This window comes from Harpia harpyja, chromosome Z (assembly GCF_026419915.1).
Source record: "Harpia harpyja isolate bHarHar1 chromosome Z, bHarHar1 primary haplotype, whole genome shotgun sequence".
In the NCBI taxonomy this organism is placed as follows: domain Eukaryota; kingdom Metazoa; phylum Chordata; class Aves; order Accipitriformes; family Accipitridae; genus Harpia; species Harpia harpyja.
Genome location: NC_068969.1, coordinates 110,856,515 through 110,878,703, shown reverse-complemented (window position 1 = coordinate 110,878,703; position 22,189 = coordinate 110,856,515). Strand labels below are relative to the sequence as shown.

Below are 22,189 nucleotides of genomic sequence, written 5' to 3'. Positions count from 1 at the left end.
TAATTCTGTATTCCTGTGTAATGCCATATGTTTACTCTCTGTGAAATAATTGGAGGAGTGGACAGAAGAAGGTGTCTGACTTCCAAGGTACTTCACTAGTTGCCTCTCCTGCTTCCATTTCCCTGTCTCCTTAATAGTTCCAACTGTCATGAAAGCCCAGCACTTTTCAAAGGAAAACAAGTTTTTGCTTTCCACCCCTTTTGCAGTAGATGCTTTTTGGTCCTCAGAAATATTGCATAACAGTTAAAGCTGGGCAAATATCTTATTACTCATCACCTTCTTTTAAATATACTGGACCTGTTATGGACATAATGAGAAATCAATGAAGAGCTGCAGTCTTTTGTTCTGAATAATTCTAGTGGGAGATTTTCACACTGGATGTCATTCACAAACTTTTTGCTTTATTCTTATTTATTTGGGCTGACCCGGTTGGTTAGATAAATCACTTGCTATTAGTATGAAACACTTAGAACAATTTGGTTTTCTTCTTTCCTTACATGGATATTTTCTGGATGAATAGGTCTTTCCCCCTCCTTTCAGTCCCAATCTCCTTCTGAAATTCTGTGCGGGGAAAAAAGAAAAATAACAAATCTTTTTTTCAAAATACCTGGTTTATTTCTGCAAATACTTGATGCAAACTGAACTAAAAGAGAATTGATCTGGGGGCAAACCTAACCTTAGAAAACTTCTCTGCTTTGCAGTAAGCTTCATGAAGAACAAAGACTCTTAAAAGTTGTTGCTATTTCACTTCTAATAGATTAAATGTAAATCTAGCAAACTTGATGAACATAGGATGAATATTTAACTCCAAGGTGGCAAGGAGGTTATTTGGTCTGTTTTATTATTGTTTAAGATTCAAGGAAGCACTACACAGAATAACAAACATCATAATTAAGAAATGTGATACATTTTCTTCTTCTGGAGGCTCTGCTCAATTTGATTCCAATGACACAGCAACACCCAGAGGTACCAGGGCTCTCAAGCCTCACAAAACTGCTTCTGCCCAGGAAAAGAAACACGGAGAATGATACAGAGCTGGGAGGGGGCAGAGAGAGATTTTTATTGGAAGCTGTTAAAGTGGTTGCTATGAGACCTTCTCCAGCTAACACAGGCACAGCAGCGAGTGTGAGGCTGATAAATCGTACCTCTTGCATTATACCTTTCCTTTCTGCCTTCCCCCCCCCCCCCCCCCAACACAGCTTTTGTAGTTGTTTAAGATCAGAGGAAGCACCTGCCACTTGCTTTTTCTTCCCTTTTGCTCCATTCTTCTGCCTCGTGCAAGATGGAGCTAGAAAATGAAATTATCAGCTCCTCCAGCAATTCTTCAGCAGGCTCCAGAGAGTACAAGGTGGTGATGCTAGGAGCGGGGGGAGTTGGCAAAAGCGGTAAGTTTCAGCAACAGCATTTTGGGGGAAAAGGGGTGAATTGGGAGTGTAAAGTTCACAGAACAAGAATGTTGTTTAATGCGGGGTTTCGTTCCTCTTTCTCTTGCACATGGCTTGGATAAAAGACTCTAATTCGTGACTGGGGCAATGAGTCAGCTTAATTTGTTACAGACTGAAATGTTACAAGCCTTTTTAATTGGATATTTTTGTAAAACGAACCTTGGCTCCATTGTATATGAGGAGAGAGCGGTCAGCTTGCTGCTTTTAGTTTAAGAGCAAGTGGTCATGTCACTCTAACACTTGCTGAGGGGTGATGGTTTGGTGGCTGGGGTGGATGTCACTTGTTGGCCTGCCGGTCCTTGTGCTCAGGCAGAAATGAAACTAACTGCAAAGTCAGCTGTACAGTGCAAAGTGTGGAAGATGCCTGCAGTGACTTGTTTCTTTCCCACGTCTTCTTTTGACTTTTTTGCTGAGCGTCATTATGGCTCAGCTGGTGTGAGTCTCCTCTCCTGTCCGGACAGTTACCGAATGCATGTCGGAGTCTCGCTCCAGGTGATAAGGTAGATTTGCAGCATATTTTAATATCACTGTCCAGTGCCGGCAAGATATGCTAGTGTCTGACAATGGTATCTCTTCAGAGGAGTCATTATTTTCTCTGGACAATGTTTTCTTTTTCCCAGATATTATCACCTTTGATTTATTCTCACTGACACTAGCATTCTCTGTTCCTAAAAAGACTTTGCTGAATGTGCAGTGTTTGTCTCAGAAGCCAGTGTATTGAGCTGGCCACACAACAAGCATTTGATTACATCTTCTGGAAATTCAAAAGAAAGAGAAAAGAAGAAAACAAACAAACAGAAAGGATAATGTAATATACCCAGGCTAGATTCCACAAAAATTTCAGGATAAATAAGCTGTGACACTAAACTGTAATAATTGTGTAGATTAAACAAGTTTTATTTCCTATTCAAATGACAAGGTATACATGCAAAAAATTACATATTGGGAGTGTATATAATTTCCTCTCTGTATTCATAATCTCTGTTTTCTTGTTATGTTTGGCTTCAACTTCAGTGGCACATCTTTCAGTGAAAGCTATTTCCCATCAGTGTCGCTTAACCAAGCAAACAATTCTTGCACAGATGTTATGCTATGATCATTATATAAAATGGGAAAGAAGAAAATATTGGTTATCTCAGAGTAACTTTCTGCAATTTCAAATTATCTTTTCCATAGTAAAGCAGGTATCCAGGATGTGTCAGCTGGAACTTTCAGTAAAATGTTACTACTTCTTTTTTTTTTTTTTTTTTCTTAGTGCATCCAAAAGATGGCAGCAATTTTTCCCAAACATATTATTGTAAGAACGATGTCATTTTGAAGACTTATTCACCAAAACAAAAGATATTACAAACTATACCATATTCACAGTATAACTGAATCATAACAGCCAAATTTTATATACACACTGAGGAAATTTTAGAGTTCCCATTTACTGTTAGATAAGAGTTTTAAAGCACAAATGAAGTTTATTCAAATCTCCTTGTTCAGAAAATGTTAGCTGTTGATTTCCTGAGAATAAAGCCTTCAAATCTGTGGATTACACAAAGTAATGATATATCTCCAAAGCTGAGGACCACATAACTTTCAAGAAGAATTGGGTGTCTGTGTGGTCTAGAGAAATAAAAATAGGATGAAGTGGATGGTTATGCCATTCAGTGGGCTTAATGAAAACCTGTTGTTTTCACAAAAGTGAAACTTCTAGGGGGAAAAACAGCAACTGAGAATTAAAAGTCTAGAAGAAAGGAGGTGGGCTGTTCCTCATTTACTGGCTATGAACTTCAAATGTGGAATGGGCATGAAATATTTCAGTAGAATCCGGAGTCATAGTCCAACTGATAGAATTCTGATAGAGATAAGGAAAAATTTATGTCATTCCATAAATCATGAATTCATTCTGACTGTTGTATAGGCAGGATTAATTTAAACTGGATTAAAAGCAGAAAAAGCCCTGAATGACTGCTTTCATTCTCCAAGGTGAGCTCTGCTTTCCCCTAATGACCTAGATTCACTCTGTCCAGGAAATCATGAATTTAACCATAAAAAAGGGTCAGGGTAGAATGAGAGATTAAAAAAAAAGTTCAACTTCCAGTTTAGAGTTTGACAGATAAGTGATATATGGGATGATGTATTGGTAATATCCTGGCTTCTTTCCCCTTCTTCTCCTTCTTCCTTTGCTTTTTAAGTCATGATAAAAGCAGTAACAGCCAGGATTAAGTTGCTGAATGGGAAACCTCTTTTGGATAAAAGCCTTTCCATTCCTCATTTTGTTCAATATTAAGTAATTCAGGTTTGGAAAGAATTTTCCTTAGGAACCAAGCTGCAGAAATGTTAGAAGATTTCTTTTTGCCCTGCACATAGTTCACTTCTAGAGATCTGCTGGGCATTTTGATCTTGTGATTCCCATACTCATTACAAGGGGCTGAGGATATGGTTGTATGTGTGGACAGGGAGGAGTGGGGAAGAAGACACCAACAGTGGATGTTCTTTGGACATTGGTGTTTATAGACTGTTTGCTTTGGGTCGTCAGGCTTCTCTCTTCAGTTCTGTGCTCCAAGATGGCAGACAATGCAGGAGGACAGCCAACCTCCTGTTATTTGGGCTATTCAGTGTAGTAGAAATTTCACAAGAATTGGTAATAGAACATAAACTCAGCACATCCTAGTCTGATACCCACCACATTCAGAGTAATGATGTGTAAACTGCAAATGGTTTGAGAATTGTTATGAAAGGGTCCTCACATTTCAAAATCAGTGCCAGGAAAAAAAAAATAAATCTCTGTCACTGTTTTATAGGAGGAAAAAACACCACTTCAAAACCCAGAGTTTGGAACAAACAGGTAATAGTGGTGTTTAATTAAAATATACAAAGCTATATGTAACTTTTCCTGGGAATTGATTTCTGTACTGTAATTATAGATTCCCTAGAATGAGTTATCCCGTCTAAGGCTTCTGAAAGTAGAACTATTTTTGTTTTCAGAGCAATATGCTAATTTATTACTTTGTGTAGGTTGTGTCTGACATCAAATACAGCTATACACTCTGTTGCAAGTTCAGACCGAAATTAGGCTAGAACCAGAAATTAAACTGAAATAAAATAAAAGTAAATTTTTTACTGACTCTCATTTGATTATAGTCCATACCGAAATTACACTTTTCTAATGATAGTTAAATTTCAATTTAAAAAAGATTTTGACACTTGGTCTTCTCTGGTTTGATGACAAGTCTTGGGTCAGCTCAATACCATTCAAACCTACCTCAAGTTGCCTGACAGTAGGGTTGAAACCCTAAGAATCTTAGTGGTTTTGAAACAGGTTTTGCTCACAAATACCTTCAGAGATTTGCATCTGGACAGTGAACCTGGTACGCTCTTGGTCCCTAGTTTGATGCAGCTCAGACCTCAGTTTAGCTCTATTTTTCAGTGTTACAAAAAATATATACAAAAGAGCCTCTAAATCCTGAGACCATGCATTGCTGTCTTATATTTAGCAAACTAATTACACTAATAATAATTAACTGCAGCACATTCTGCAAAACATCAGCAATAATTAACTGAGGGGTTGCACAGCGACTACCAAAAAGAACAAATTGAGGTGCCTGTGCAACTGAATAAAATAGAAAACTGCTGTCTAATGAAAAATTGTTACCTAGGTATCCTTCAAATGCTGATCAGATTGCACCACAATCTAACTTTACGTTCATCTTCTTGGCTGAATTAAAATATTATTCTAGTTTGGGGTTTTTTTTCCCCTAATGCTAGTTAAAGTTGATTTATTTAAGGGTGAAGATGATCTACTGTTATTCCTCGTAAATGGAATTACATGTTTATCCATAGAATTGCTGTATCATAGATACAAAGTGAATTTCATGCTACCTGTCCTGTGAAAGTTGCATTTCAGATGAGGAGGAATTTAAAAAAAAAAAAAAATTAATAGATATTTGTTGCAAGTTGTTTTTTTGTCTTAGAGAAAATGTGAATTTTTAAAGGTTTATTTCTTAGACTGATTGCCAGTTTATTGGTTGCCACCTTAAAAAAATTGAAGGAATTGTCAAATAGTTAGCCCCAGATTTTTGTAAAACTAATGTATTTTTAGTTTTAATATACAGGTTTTGAAAACATTTAGATATATATTTCCAGGCTTCAATCTTAAAAAAATAAAAAAGACGGGAAGAGAAAGAATTAAGAAAAGATTGTCTTATGGTTGTTAGAGTCTAAAGAAATGTATTTCTCAGCCTGATCTGGTTAGGGGAGGCATGCTTACCCCATTAATTTCTTTCTTTTTTTTTTTTTTTTTTGCCAATGTTACACAAATGCCATATTTCTACAGATACAGGTGACTCATCCAATTAATTTCAGGATTGTGTGTACAAAACAAATTCTAAAATGTGTGAAAACAGCAATGGTTTTGTGATGTGGGAACTTCTGTACTAGGAATTAGATTAAATCCCCAATTTTCTTTTATTTATGTGATCAGCTGCCTTTGTTTTTTGGGGGTTTGTTTTTTTTTTTTTTTTGAATAGTTTTATCTCTTAGTCTGTCTAGATAAAGCAAATTCTGTGCCTGTTCATTTTAAGCATGTCCTCATAAGAAGAGTCCCCAGTAAATAGAGATAGCACCATGGAGTGTGTACTGGAGAAGTGGCCCACTCCAGCTGTTTGTTAATCCCTTGGAGATAAATTAGCATATAATCCAGGCTACACCTGAAAAGGATGAAGAGCAGAGGCAGAGATTCCACTGGCATCAAAAGAGCTGAGGTTGAAAAGCACCATTTGGGTCTGCTGATGCTGTTCTTACACCATCATAAGGCTCAGTATTGTAGAACACACTTCATACATTGATCAAACACCTTCTCACGAGGGTTTTGGGGGGGTATGTTGGTTTTGGTTTGTTGTTTTGTTTTTTGGTTTTTTTTCCACCCAATATGCTCTCAGGTGCTGCTGTGCTTCCCCAAATACCTGGTAAATGGATCAATGGAAAGAGTCTGGCCTTCTGTTTTCTTCTGAGCCAAACTGATAGCTAGAATGAAGGTGAAGGATTAAGTTACGGGTCAGTATCAGTCAAGGTGAAAAAGGTAGCCTTTCAAGTGTCTGGGCATGCTGTGGATTACAGTTAAGGCAAACCAAATTGCTCCCCCCCCAAGTCAATATAAGTATAGCTTTTGGTGTCTAATTTCATGCTGCTTCTCTTGTGACTGCACAAATACCCATCTTTTTTTTAACTGGAATAGAAATTGAGACACCCAATTAATAAATACACACATCTGCATCCCTCTGAAAAGAAATGTTTGTTCCCTCATCATCCTCTGTCTGAAAAAAGGTAATTTGGATTTTTAAGGCCAAATATAAGACCCTGGGAATTTCAGGGAAATAATTAATTTCAAAATTTCTCATTCAAATGAAGAAAAAGAATTTAAAAAATGGGAAGGAAGAAAGGGTATCTATTTGTTGACCAGAGAGAAACTTCCTTGCTTGGTAATAGTTCTGAAAGCATAAGGGTATCAGTCAGTCAAAACGACATATTAATTCCCTTGGTCACTTCATAGTGCTGACGGTAACCTGTGATCAGCTGTGACGTGAAGTGGAAGTGTCAGTGCAAGGCTGGGAAAGGAAGAGAGGAGACAGCAGAATGCTGAGTGGTACAGCCCAAAAGACATAGTAATACTTCTTGACAATTATGTATCCATGGAGAAAATATCCTAACTGAACACTGTAAGCCACCAGCTAAGTTTGTCATGTCTGGGATACTGTAAACTGAATTACAGTCATAGTTCTAATGAAGAATTACAAATGTTATATGCAGACTGGTGGTGGTATAGGTTGTATTTTCTCCATGAAAAAAACCAAAAACCATTGTAAAGAAGGCCCACTGATGCCAGACAACCACGTCCCTGGGTATGGGCAACTTCCAGTTTTTCCCATAAACCAGATTAAGCACTGGAGAATTTTTATAAATGCAGAGTTCTGATATATTTGTGATCTGTGATAACAAAACGGTTCTTATGTTTCAGTTACCTTCACAGGTAGGCTATTGAATTTGCTTCAAGCTCAATTTTGTGTCATTCCAACTTCTACCTATTTGATCTTATCACTTCTTTGTTAACAACTTTGAAAAACTCCCTATTCTCTTACTTTCCTATCTGTTAATACCTACAATGATCAGTGCGCACCTTGATCTTCTTTCTGTTCAATACTTTGAGTGTCTGAAACCTCACTTGCAGAAGCTTATTTTCCTGCTCAGAGCATTTTGTATCCTTAATTTGAGTGCCCTAGTACTTCCACATTATTTTCTGAATATGAATTCCAAAAGTTCACATGCTATTCTATTAGTGGTCTTACTAGAAGCAAGATTGCTTACTGGTTTCCTCTTGACAGTCCTTTTTTGTTCCTCTGAGAATAATGAATTCTTTTGTTCAGGTATAGTGCACAGAGATTGCATACAGAGAAATATCCACAGTAACCCTTAAGTTACTTGCTCTTTCTCCCAACACAGTCACCTGTGCTATCACATCTCTAGTGATGACCTGAATTCTCTATTTCCATATGTGTTATCCTATTTTGGAAGTATTTTGCTGGGTTGTGACCATCGAAGCTGATGATTCAAATAATTCTGGACCCATTTATGATATTCTTCATTTATCTTTAATGTGTTTATTATCCACTTGAAAGGATTAAACACATTACTTATTAATTTTCTTGACTATGGGCAGATCTTGTGGTCAGAATTATTTGCCTTGGGGAAATGAGTTAAAGATGTTTTCATTATTTTGCCAGTTCACATAATTCAATGGCTGGAGGGGTGGAGAATTCAGTTATGGCTCCTGCACTTAATAGGATGGTTTCTGCATGTGAGATACCAATTGGCTACTGAGAAAGCTGTCTGCAGTTCTGGTTTCTTCAATACCAGAAGCCATCTGATAAATAGGAGAGAGTTCAGAGAAGACCAACAGAGATGATGAAAGGGCTGACGCAATATGATTTATGATGACAAATGACTATGACTATATTCAAATAGGTCTGTCAACCAGTAGTCCATGATTCTTTATTGTGCAATTTGCATATGTATACAGTGATTTAATGTAAATGGGACTGGATGCAGCTGTAACGTGAATGGGTTGATCTATCCAGCTTCTCCCATCATAACATGCAGATGATGAATACCCACTTGGATAAGGCTAGCAAGTGGGCTGGTCACTGTCTGTGCAACTTTGGCACAAGGGACAGAGAATTTATGCTGTTTGAAGGTAATAAATATCAAGAAAAGAAGACCTGTTTTCCAAAATTGAGGAGGAAAGGGATCAGAACTGCTTAATGGAGAGTAATCAGTTAAGTGGTAAAATTAGAATTAAAATATGTATAATTAGAGATGTATGAAATCTTCAGGCCTGACTTCCTTTGGTCAATAAGAGCAATATATATCCTTAATCATTTGCTTATAAGCAAGATGGAACAGATTGTGGAATAGTCTTTGAAAGGAACAGCTTGGTGAAAGTTGTATTAGTCTAATTGGTTTATGCTAATTTAAGATAGAAGAATACTTTATAGAGATTGAGCATTAATGAGCAAATATACCTGAGCAGAAAAAGCATTTACCGTCTTCAGACTCTCTTATAGCGGAGAATGAAAACTATCATCCTCAAAATTATGAAATGTGTTAAAAGTCATCAGGACTTGTCGCTGATGTGGCATTATTAATGTGTCTGTCTGTTGTCCTAAAAGCAGATTCGTTTACCCAGTGTGCAAACCAATAATACACAGAGTTGAGGTATTTTCAAATTAATTTCATTGATGCTCATGAATGGGTGCCTGTCTCAAGACAGCACACCTTTGTCTCAAAAATTCCCACATTTATATATTTAACTACTGCATACTCATTATTTCCCTTAATGATTGGTTCTTTCTTCTTCGCCTCCCATGTAAATTAGTGCACAGACTCTGTCTTCTTCCTCCATTGTCTTCTTTTGAGTAGGTGGTCTCATTTGAGTAGGTGGTCAATGAGTCGGTGGTTGCGATCTCCCCCTGTAGCAATTACCTTTTACCTACTTCTTACTCTGTCTTGGCAGTTCCGAGTGGTTCTTCAAGGTTTGTTGACCAGACCACAATCCATTACCTTTTCTGACATAAACATAAAGCCCCATTGTCTAGTAGTTAGGTCCTAAACATAAATTATGTCTAGTTATTGTTTCCCTATTTTAAATATTAACTGATGGGGGCTGTACACAGGACTTTAGCAGCTCCCTGGTTATTTCAGTCATATTATACATATTAATTGATAACATAACCAGCATTTTTCTTTATGTTCAGACTGCTTAGGGGAGATCCTAAGGCTGGTCTCAAGACTGGACTTGTCTGTTGTGTACAAAAAAAGTCATTTATGTTGCCTCACACAGAGCTAAAGTGCATCCTTTAGAGGATAAGGGCTCCTATATAACTGGAAACAGGCTGAGGTGGCACCCCAACAGTAACAGTCACTGAATGTGTATGTCGGGTAGTGGTGCAGATGGAAGGTAAGTAGATCTGTTAGCTCACCACTTGCAAAAAACCTGTTCTCTGTTCTGCTGATGGAAATGGGATTTACTGATTTGGGACCTTCATCTAAACCTCTTCTACATGAACAATGACATGAATTGATTAGAACTCATGGAAGGTTGTATTAATGAATCTGCTTTTCATGGTGTGATTTATTGAACGAGGACTTCACTTACACAGTGAAGATTTCAGTGAGACGTATACTGCTCAGCTTTTCCCATTCATACTGCTTACTATTAAGAGATAGGAAACCTTCTGGGCTGTTCCTCAACAACGGGAATTGAACTCTCAAGGACCCTCCTCATTTCAACCACACACAAATCTGCCATTTGAAATGCCCAGATTGAAGTCTCAAATAAGGGAACAAGCACTGTTTCATGACAATGACTGGGCACTGTCGGTATTTTTGTTGTAAACAATCTGTTGAGGCAGCCACAGGAACTGTTTCCCTTCCAAGCCATCCCTGCTGCTGAGCTGAGCCATCTGCAGCATTTTCGGCACATGCTATCTGCTAGAATTTGGATGAGATTAAATCCATTAGGGACACTCTTAAAGCACAATTAGGGAAGATTTTTTTTTTTTCCTTCTGTTACTGCTTTCATGACTTTTCCTTCCATACTTTCCATTTTATTTCCTTCCATTCCTCTGGTAATCCTTTCCACTTTTAATTTGTTCATTGACTTTAATTAGTCTCCCTTTATGCCTGCAAGCCTTTCTAATTTTTTTTCCTAGAAGCTAGAAGACTCGTTGTGCTCACACAGCTCCACTGACAGGTATCGAATGTTACCAAAGCATTGTGCAGGGTCCCAGTTTCAGAGCTCTTGCTGTCTCGGGAAGACACTTTGCTGCAAGCTATAGTGATTTGCTAATGCGTTACCTGCCCACTAAGCAGATCCCAGAGGAGACACTGGCTAAACCCACTTTGTTTTAAGTTGTGTGGAGAATATAAAAAAGAAGAGAGAGTGTGTGTGTGTATAAAAAACTATCTCGGGAGTTGCCAGGTTGGGCTATTGTGATTCTGGCCTCCAAAAGAGGTATGTTTTCAACTCACTTACCTGTTGTAAAGCAGTGTTTTTATCTTTTCATTCAGATAAACCCCAAGAACTAACCTAGTTATTTCATTATTTCAGGGGACCCAAAGATGGACCCCCAAATGGTTATAAGTTTTAAAAATGAATTTCATAAGCTTTTGCAAAGTAAAAGCTGTAATCAGCTGAAAGTGATGCATGTAGTTCTTCTTTAACTTACACTGACTATAGTTACAAGAAGAGCTGTTGTTTAATTTCTTTCCTTGCAGTCTCATTGGAGTGCTATGCAGTTTTGTAATTCTAGTCCATTTTCACATGCACAAAATAAAGGAACACTAGCGGAAATTCATATTCTCTGTCAGTTGCTGTGATTCCTTTAGTAACTTTACTAGCCTACTACCTGCATGACAGCTTGCTGTGTTATACCGAACTGTTGCCTGCTAAACAGGATCTGCAGGGTCTTTACAGAAATGCCTCTTTAGCAGCTTGCAAAGTATGTACCATTGTTTCAGATTTTTAGTCAGAATGTTCAAAACCAAACCCAAATATTGTCAAATTCTTGATTGTTTCAAATCAGCAGAACTCTAGCTTCTTAAATCATGCAGAATGCCAGGCAGGCTGTTAAGTTTCCCCTTCTCTAAAATTTTGTCTGGAACTTTCTTAAATAGCAATAATGTTCCTTTCTCAATTTGAATAAAAAGTAATCGTTAGACATTTTCTACACAGTGAATAAACTTGCTTGGGTTGCCTGGTGACAGGGTCATCTATTCACTCATCACACACAGTATACCAGAGGTCTGCTTTGTACAATATCTGCGACTGCATACAACCAGAGTCTATTCCTGGGCCTCCTGAGGTCTCCTTATGTTTGTAGATATGCTCTAGAGACACTTTATTTCTCTCCTGGGAATAGAGGAAAAGAAAGAACAATCTATCACAGTAATCAAGCAGCCCCCGTGAGCTCCAGAAACCTGGTTTCCGATGCTTTTCTTTCACTGACAGCAGTTTCAGTGGATTTTCCAGTGTCTAATAGTAGCTGTGAATTTGCATCATAGTCTCTCAGTGGTACAATGTTTACTGATCTGTTTTTAAAAAAGTGGAAGGCGAAAGACCCATTTTTTAAATCTTTCCTCCATGAAAATTGACCAAGATACTTAAAAGTTATTAAATGTCTGACATAACAAGTAGTAAATTACGTAAGCTTCCACTTTTTTTTTTTTTCCAGATAACATGCTCAAAATGAGAATTGGCTGTGATATTTGAGGGTGGAGAAGTGGTTAGGAAAAAAGCAAAACAGAAGATAAAAAGAAACAAACTGAGCAGTGGGAGGGGGAAATGTAACAGAGGTGAACATCTAAGAATAGAGAAGAAGAAATTAGAAAAAACAGAGGCATAGGAAAAAGATTGAGAAAACAGAAAACCAGACAAAGGTGAGTAAAAGCAGTGGTAAGGGAGTAAAGGGATAGAAGGAAAGGGCAGTAGCTCATACTTCAAAGAGCATTGATTTCAGATGCTGTTTTTTCGTTGTGCTTATCCTCCTAGATGCTACTGGCCCATGGTTATACTCCAACATCCTTGCAGGTATTGGTGGCCAAAAAGTATAGAGAGGTCACGTTAGTGCATATTTCTCCTGCCTCTGTGACTTTTTATGCCATGTTTCTTACCCACTTTCTACAATAAGAAGCTGGAGAGGCAGCAGCACAAATCTTCTTGGCACGGCCCTTTTTTTCCCCAACTCTTCAGGTGGTGTAGAAGCTTGCCTCAGCCATGGACAAGGCTGTGTAAATCTAACATTAATATCAATTTATGGGCTACTAGGCAAAGCGGTGTTTCTCCTGTGTGGTGTTCTTACAATCATCCAGAACTGAGAGGAGTTTGTGGGCCCCAGCCTTAGCAATACCTAACACCTAGTGAAATCAGGGGGAGGCCCAGCACTTGTCAGACTTTTCTCTGTTCTTTGAAGAATTAGATCCGTCCACACACCAAAATCTCAAATAAAATAATGAATCACAGTGGTACTAGAGATATATTTCACTCAGTACCAGGAAATAAAATTAACTTCTGTCTTTTCCCAGTCTGGGAAAAATGTCAAGATGCAAAGCAAAAATATATGTATTTCTGTATGTTTTCTCTTATTCTTTGTGACCCAGCTGTTACCTTTGCTCTCATTCCCTAGTTTTTACTGCTCATCACACTTGCCTATAAACAAACAACTACCTCCCTATAATCAACTGTGGATAAATGGTGGTAGGAGGAAAAATCAAAACAAAATGCCAGTGACTATAAACAGATTTAAATACACATATCGTTGAAACATACTCATGTAAGATTTATTCAAGTGTAAAGTAACACACATTTTCACTCTTTAAGGAAAATAGTTGTTAGTGCCAATGTGTTATTCAAAGAATTATAGAAAGCTCTGCAAAACCCAGTGAGATAACCACTTCTACTGATTGACAGTGACAGTATATTTAAAGAATACAATTACGTGGTGATTGAAACCCTTTATTCCTCAATGTCATTTACGTAAAAAGAACTATGGATCAAACTAGTTTGCAAAGCTGTGTCGTATGTTTCTAAAGCATCACTGTACCTGCTGGATGAGTATTAGTATATTAAGTTTCAGGCATTGGTTGAACCAGTTTTGTGTGTTGGGATACTTTAGGGTGTTGTAATTCAAAGACATTAATAAGTTTGTGAATGAAGTGTCTTTCTTCTGGCCTATGGGCAGGAAAAATGCAGAAATTAAAATTTTTGTTCCAAGAAATTTTTAACTGTTCCTTTCCTATCTCAAATGAAGTTGATAAAAATTGTAGGCAGTGAATACTTTACAGGGTTGGAACTCATGGGAATATCTTTGGCACCGCTGATGTTAATTTAGTCACAACAAATAGCAGGATGTGGATTGGGAACAAATTAGATAGGCTGTAGTAGACATGATTTCTCAGGAAATGACCTAGGTAGACAGAATACCAGCTTGCACTGTGATGAAAGTTCCTGAGGGAATCAGAGGTTTCCCTGGCTCACAGTTCAAGTTCAATGCAATAGAAAAATACCATGAATAATTCTTTTCAGGTTCAGTGCATAACAGGTTGCTAAAAATCGTTAAGAGGTTGGTGATAGAATTACTTGCTTCTGAGTTCTAATTCCTTCCTCCCACTTCTCTCTCTTTGTTCTTGCAGGCTCTCCCTTTGAGCATATGGTAGAATTTATGAGGGATGTGGGAAATGTAAAATGCCACCTGTTTATGTTAGTACAGTGTGTGGAGCCCATGCTATCTTCAAAATTCTTTTTATCTTTCTCATAAACTTACTTTAGGTGTATTTCCTGCTAATAAAGTATTTTACCAGGAATATGGCAGTGTTGAAGGGCTTAGATTTGATAATCTATTGTGAAATAGTTTTTGTGTTCCCATTTCAAATTTTTTATGTTTCTAATTGATTTCTATATATTAATTTCAGGATGTTTAACATATGATGTTAAAAACTTACCTATCTTCAGAACCATCTCTAGCTAAACTGATAACAAAATACATATTTATTTACTTTAGCACTGGAAAACCAAGCTAGGATGGGCCTTATTTGTTCCGTCAGTGTTTTCTGTGTCATATCTGTTCAGCTCAGTGATTACTGTCAGTATTGTGGCATCTAAAAGAAGAGCTGAAGAGAGAGTGGAAATGCAATTTGTGTTCTGTGCTGCCTCGCATATCACAAAGAAAACTGGCAGCTTAACACAGATTCTTTGCTTGACCTTAGCAGTAGAGCAGAAAGAATACAGCTCTTCTTTCTTATACTGAGAGTTCCATCCAAATGAAGGCACCTTAATAGGGAAGCCACACACCGGAGTAGGTGGGGAGGGAAACAGGGAAAAATTATGCAGTTGAAGAAAGAAATCTGTATTTGTTCCTGACTCTCAATCTGAAATTACCATAGAATGCCTTGCCCCCTGTTTTCTGCCCTACGCACTCAAATATCTGTATTAAAATGGTTAAAGCAGTGCATGGTTAAATGGGATGGAGCAGGGAGAGGGGAAGGTGTAGGAATTACCCCAGTAATTTCTGTAGTTTTGGGGGAGAAGTATTAAATAGTCTTGAGTCCAGCAAATATTATAACAGAATTTATACCAGAATTTGCAGGACAAAGAACCTCAAGCTTGTTTCAAGTTTGATACATTATGGAAGAGAATAGCTGACAGGATAAAAGTTCCTGGGTTACGAAAAAATTTCTAAAGTTTAAGACTTTAAGTCTTTGGGTAAGCAATTATGGTGGATTGACCCCAGCCAACAGCCAAACACCACTCTCCTACAGCAAAGGGAGAAAGGGGAAGGCGAGAAGACTTGTGGCTTGAGATAACAGTTGAATAGCTGAAGCAAAAGCTGTGCACACAAGCAAGGAAAAAGAATTTATTCACTACTTCCCCTTGGCAGGCAGATTTTTAGCCACCTCCTGAAAAGCAGGGCCTCAGCACACATGATGGTTACTCGGGAACACAGGTGCCATAACCGTGAATGTCCCCGTTATGTCCTGCTTTCCTTGAGCTTTTATTTCCGAGCATGACGTCGTATGATATGGAATATCACAGCAATAGCCAAAACATGGCTGTTATCAACACCGGTTTAGTAACAGATCCAAAACATAGCACTGTACGGGCTGCCGTGAAGAAAATTAGTGCTCTCCCAGCCAGACCCAGTACAGCAATTTATAGTCTGAAAAGGAGTGAAGGAGATTTAACTTTTTTTTGTAGTTTGTGTCTGTGACATCATGTTTATATCATATTAGCCATATGTTGGTACTGCCATGCTCTTCTGTTTTGTTGAATTGCTATTAGAGGCCGCAAAGCCAGTGGTGGCCATCATTATTTTCCTTCTCTTTTCTCCTTGTTTGTAACTTGACTGTTGAAAAACCGTCTGTTGTTTCTTTGTTTCCTCACTTTTTAGAAGCATCATAGTTGGAATCTAACTACCGATGGGCGTCTCGGTGGCATGGAGGTATTTCTGCTGTGCACCTTACACACATACGGTTTACTTGTAGGCCACCTCTGCAGTGTACACACAGCGGTGTAGAAATATTTCCCGTTCAGCCACCTCACACGTTCCCGGGGAACATTGGCATTGAACCCAGCTGAGTATTACGGTCAGGTGCTAAGGTACTTACAGAGTTCTTGTAGCTTTTTCACACAGGAGGAAGTTTATGGCATGCTACTTTTTTTTGCAGTTGAAATGAGGAATGCCATATTTATAGCATCATTAAATCATCGTTGGCAAAAAAGGGGGTCAGTATCCCTAACATTTGGTGCCACTGCTAAAGTACCTATAGTTCCAAGGAGACTTAAATCACTTTGAACTGTCTTTCCTGGAAGGAATCTGTTGAAGCCCATAGTGCAGGTCAGCACTGGCCAGTGTCCCAAGCAATTTTGGTGCCATGCAGGATAGACAGCAGAGCAGGACAGCAGTGCTGCCTTCACATGGCAGCTCTCGTCAGTTCTGCGATACTGGCTGCAGTTCTCCATGTCCCGGTGGTATTTTTCAAAGCGTGATAGTTTCTTGACCTCGTCAGGATTCTTGGCAAATCTTTAGATCTGCTCTGTGGCAGGGAATGGCCAGTTCTGAATGGTGATTCCCAAAGATTGCCAGCACGTTCTTACCAATCCCAGTAGTCAGTATTGAAGTATGCACTGGACAAGGCTGACTGAAGTGCTAGTTATTAAAGGCAGATGAGGTTTCATCCCTCTTTCTTTCGGTTAAGTTAATTTGTTAGACATCAATGCAATAAAAACCATAAAAATAAAAAATAAAATTATTTTCTTCACTATTTCATCTGAACTAATGTAGTGTTTATGACTGTAGCTTGAGGCTGTGTATTCCTGTGTTGTTTCCCCTGTCACCATCTTGCTTCATACATACTATTAGAAACTGCACATCTATTTATTAGTTTTTGGGCATTGAAAAGACACAAACAGTTTGAGTGAACTAGTAGTCCCCAGACAGCCATAAATCTGTGGCTGGATTTTAATTTTCAGTTTTTAAATACATAAATCTGTATGATTAATGATGTCATAATTTACTTAAAAATAAATTTAAGCTGCATGATATGTAGCAATCAAATAATTGGTATTGTTATTGTGGCAGCTGATGCATATGCTGGTGGAAGTTAGAAAGATATTGCAAGCATAATACATGAGTAAATATAAATATCTTTCTGGTCTAAGCTTCCTAATCCACTGATACTGGAGCATGGGGCCACATTGCTATTGATTATCTAATGGTAAAAACTTGCATTGGAACACAGAATCTTAGCCTGTTATCTGATTTCCATATTTTATACTATGTTTTGCGGTCTAGTGTATACCCCACCTCTGCTTCTGTTTCCCATCTGTAAAATGAGACCAGAGATATTTGCCTTCCTTTGTATGTCATAAGCTTTCTGACCTTCAAATGCGGAATACTTTTTTTAAAGCTATTAAATGATGCCACTTACTAGATACTTAAGCCACAAGGGGTCATCATGTGCAGCATAGTTCTGTGACTGGTACCAGGTGACAAGTGCTTTGAACATTATCCAGCAAATTCTTCAGAGTCCACGTCATCTCAATAAGGAAATTAAGAAAAATGTGATAAACACTAAGATGAATTTTGTAAAGATGTTACAGCTATACATAATGATTCAAGGAAAGAGAGTCTATAATACATTTTGGTAAACTAAGCAATCAGTGAAATTAGTGTGCATCTCAAACAGAAAAGCAACTGTGAATGCCTGCTTGCTACAACCACTGAATTATTGAGCAGATAAGGAGGCACAGCCAGCTGCTTCTTGGCCATGATTTGGGCAGGGCCTAGTATTATTCCTCTCCTCTGAGAATTCCTCCTAAACTGAAACTCCAAAAGACAAATATTAGTTTATTTTAGACCTTGATAGACTTATATGTGAAACACCTAATCAGGTGTTCAAGATTCAGGCAGCTCTGGGATTTGCCACAAAGAAGCACCCAGGAGACTCTGTGGGGAGAAATTTAGGTACTAGTGCTGAAATTCATCTTGCCTAATTTCAGCTTCTGAAAATGTATCTGAGTCTGGATATGTAGGCGCTCTCTATAGTTGGTGGAGCGAGGTGCACAATCCTAGATACTTAATGCTTTCCATTGTTTGAGAGAAGCCTGGATGACCAGGCAACCAGGATGACTAATTGTCAAAGGATAGGTGGGAATAGCCAGAATTCAAATGTTGGTAGGAGTGGCTGTAATCAATGTGGAGAGTTCTTGAACATAATAAATTGTGGTATTCAGTACCAGTTCCTATTACTGCAGAATTTATCAATGTCTCCTCTTTTTTATATATGATGGCTTCACTTAAATTTGTTTTGAAGATATTTTTCCTCTATTAAAACCATCTATAATTTCAGTGATAATAATGCTCCCTTTTAAAATGAAAATGTATAGTCTGGTGGTCAGCGTGGCGCGTGTCTTCCTGAGGCCTTAATCCACTGGGTATGTGAGACTTTTTCAGTCCCCAGTCTAAAAAGCTTGTTTCTTTTAGCTCACACAGACTGACGAATTTAACTTTGGAGTTCCCTGTTCTAATACAGTAGCCTTTAACACGCCCAGAGGTGAAGCTTCCAGTTACATTTCACTTTCATTAAAGCAAGTTAGATTTATGACTTTTTTATTTTCAGTGAGGAAAACAGTAAGCAACTGCTGTCCTCCTGCAATCTTCTTTTCATCCATTTTCCAACTGAAACAATTTCATTTCTACACATGACAAAACTGTGAATCAGTTATTATTTAGACACTGTTAATTTTATCACAGTAGGTACCTTAGATTTTTGTAGAATACTCTACAAAATGTATGTTACTGCAAATTCCTTTAAGGATCTCATAAGGGAGAAGCATCATCACAGCCTACATCTCTGTAAGGAACATTTTTAATCACAGGGTAGCTTAAGTTTTCCAGAAATGTAGGATTGAGGGTAGCAGGCAGGATGCAAGGCTTTGCTTTGCTTGCATTCAGGCAGAGAATTCCTGCCAGTTAGGTACTTGATATTCATAGTTTCACTGAAGCAAGTTAAGTCAACAGTTGCAAAATGGTATCACCATATTTAGAGCGTTTGGTGAAAGATGAGTCAGTGCTTCATGGAGCAGACATATCTTCTGACATTGATATCACTTTGTCTGCTGTGCTTCTCACTTTCCCTGGCACTTGTTCTTGATTGATCTCTTGTTCTGTGCCACTTGATTCATCACGGTCAGTGATCCAAGGACATGAAAAATTCATCCCAAGACAACAAATATTTTCTAGTTTATGATATTTCTTTCCCTTTGGATTCAAGCAAATTAATTCCTCCAGAGAGCAGAAAACTTACCAAGTATAACAATTCTGGCATTTCTGTGGAGAGAGCAAGTGCAATTATGTGTCTCCATTCTCTCATGCAAGAATAAAGATAATGTGTTACAAAATCTCATGCAAGAATAAAGATAATGTGTTACAAAACTGAATTATCTAAATAATGACAAAAAATAATTCGTCTAAGGGAGTGGGTTGTGCAAAGGAATTTATTTCTGCCCTGACGGTAAGTACCACTTAATACTACGTACTAAATTTCCAGAAAGATGTATAGACCTATATCAACAACAATTTTCTTTTTAAGGAAAATTCCCATTTTAAACTACTTATCTTACTTAGATAAATAAATTCCATCCTGTCTTGGTGTCGCTCTACCTTTATTTATTATGATACCTACTCATCTACATTAAAAAATGGCTTTGTAATGTGTACTTCTCTCTAAACTTGCAGTTGAGATCCAGTTTTTTCAGCAGAGTTTTAAGTAAAAGAACTGGGGTAGTGTTATGACTGTAGATACTTTGGAGAATCTGAAATGAAAACTATACAATCAGCCATTATTACATCCAAGAAGTGAATATAGAGCTCCCAAGTCACAGGACACAATCTTATCCCCAGGATTACCTTTCCTCTCAGAATGGGAGTCCAATTTGCACAGCATCAGGCCTAGAAATTGTGATATTTGATAAATGCTGTCTGATGCCTTTTATGTTATCTCCTGTAAGACAAAGTGGCATCTGAAACAATCGGAGAGACAAATGAAGTGAGAACTTTGCATAAGAGACAGATGATACGTAATTTAAACTATCTAGTGGCTGACTACAGTAATTGAGTTGAACAAATCACTTTCCTGAAAACAAGTGGTGGAGTCATCTGGTGCAATATGAGTAAATAGGTAGTGCACATGTGTCAGAGCTGAACATGTGGTGCCTAACTGAGGTAAGGGAGCCCAAATCATGCAGCTGCTTGTTCCTAGACTCTCATTACTTCACCTTCTTTGTCCGTGCTTCTCTCTTTCTCAATATATTCGGGTTCAACAGATAAATCTTGTCAGATTTTTTCTACTGTGCAAAAAAGAGGTATTTTCTCTTTACATTTCAAAAGCTGTGTCTTATTATGATGCTTTTGTCACTGCAATGCAGGACAGCTCTTGTCGTGTTCTTTTGCCTCATACTTTTTGCCTCATACTACATCTCTAATGCTTTCTAAGAATTAACACTGTCTGCTTATTTTCTTCATGTGTATGTTTGTACAGAACTGCTCATGTTTTTTATTCACAGACACCAAAGTTTCTAGAAGTCTCATGCGAGTCATTTATTGGAAAATAATTGCACTTTACATGTGCTTAGCATGTGTTCAGGGAGGAGGAAGCAATGTTCTTATTGCAGCAGCTCTGGAGCTGGCATGAATTTATGCAGTTCCATCAGTGCCACTACCATTAGTGCCACTACAGATGAATTCCAGTGCCCTCTGACCAGTGCTGTGGTTAGCATGAGCAGTATCCCACTAAAATTTCACAGACTTTGACAGACGTGTGCAGGAAGCCATATTTACTCAGACGCAGATGGATACTTCACCAGGTGACTAGATTTTCAAAAGCAGAATGATGTGATGTCATGCCTGTTGCTTTCTTACATATGATAGCCTCCAGAAAGGAATATCTTTAGCCATACCAGTAAAATGGGTCATATAGATTCAGGTTTCTATACAATGACCTATATTTGAAGCTCTGCCTGTATCTGAAGATACATTTTCTCTATTTGAATTCTCAAAGATAGATCAGTACTGTCAGGAGTTCCTGACTGTGCTTCATGCCCCCCAGGATGGGATTTGCCCTCTTGGCTACCAGGGCACACTGCTGACTCGGATTGACCCTGCTGTCGACCAGCACCCCCGGATCACTTTCTGCAGGGCTGCTCTCCAGCCACTCCTCTCCCAGTTTATACTTGTGTCCAGTACTACTCTGTCCCAGGTGCAGAATCTGGTATTTGTTCTTGTTGAATTTCATATCATTGGTAATTGCCCACTCCTCCAGTCCATCTAGATCCCTCTGCAAGGCCTCTCTTCTTTCGAGAGAGTCACCCAAGAGGAATCTTCTTATAGTGTCAAGAATTCAGTCTCTACTCCTCCACTAGACCCCATCTTAAAAATAAATAATAAAAATTAAATGGATTTAAGTAGAAATTTGCTGAATTTCTTGCTCTGTGACAGCTATTGGACCAATCACAGGGATTTCCCTGACTTGCTTTCTGTATCTGTTCCAGCCATATCAAACCCTGACATTCAGTGCATAGCCAGAGCTCAGGAAGAAACATGGAAAAGCTGAGGCCCTCTAAAATGGGAGTAGCATTGACGAAGGTATTGGCATTTCTTCTTGACCCTTGGCAGCAGATAAAGCTACTTAGCAAAAAGATAGCCTGAATGAGATCAGATGTGTGTGCTGTTAAACGGAGTGACTACATGGGTTTCCAGAGTGCTCCAGAGAAAAGAAATGTAAACCACCTCCCCTTTGCAAGCCTCCAGACTCAAAGCAGATGAAGCCTGCTCCAAATCCTGTTTAATAGCACATTGATACAGCTACAAAATATGTGGAGAACATTAGGGTCAAGAAGGTCCCTTTATGAGATAGAGATTACTACTGTCAAGTCTCTTGAAATGCATAAAAATAAACTCATCTCCAATAAATATTGTACGTTTCAAACCTGATGCACAGGTGCTCCAAAACCAGCTCTTTACAAAAATCAATTCAGTAATTGCAAAATGCATAAAAATACGCTGTGCACCTGTCTTATCATTATCCACTTGAGAATATCAGACTTTCAAAGGAAGGCAAAAAGAAACAGACTCTAAGAGTAATTCTTT

At 38.2% G+C, this 22,189-nt stretch overlaps 1 protein-coding gene across 1 annotated transcript in view; it reads left to right on the top strand.

The window, feature by feature from the left end:
- The first annotated feature begins 1,037 nt into the window (after positions 1-1,037).
- Positions 1,038-22,189, top strand: part of RIT2 (Ras like without CAAX 2) — a 180,376-nt gene continuing 159,224 nt past the window's right edge. The window contains exon 1 of the mRNA XM_052778893.1: positions 1,038-1,385. Coding sequence (XP_052634853.1) covers positions 1,283-1,385 — 103 coding nt within the window. The 5' untranslated portion in view covers positions 1,038-1,282. The remainder of the gene's footprint in view (positions 1,386-22,189) is intronic.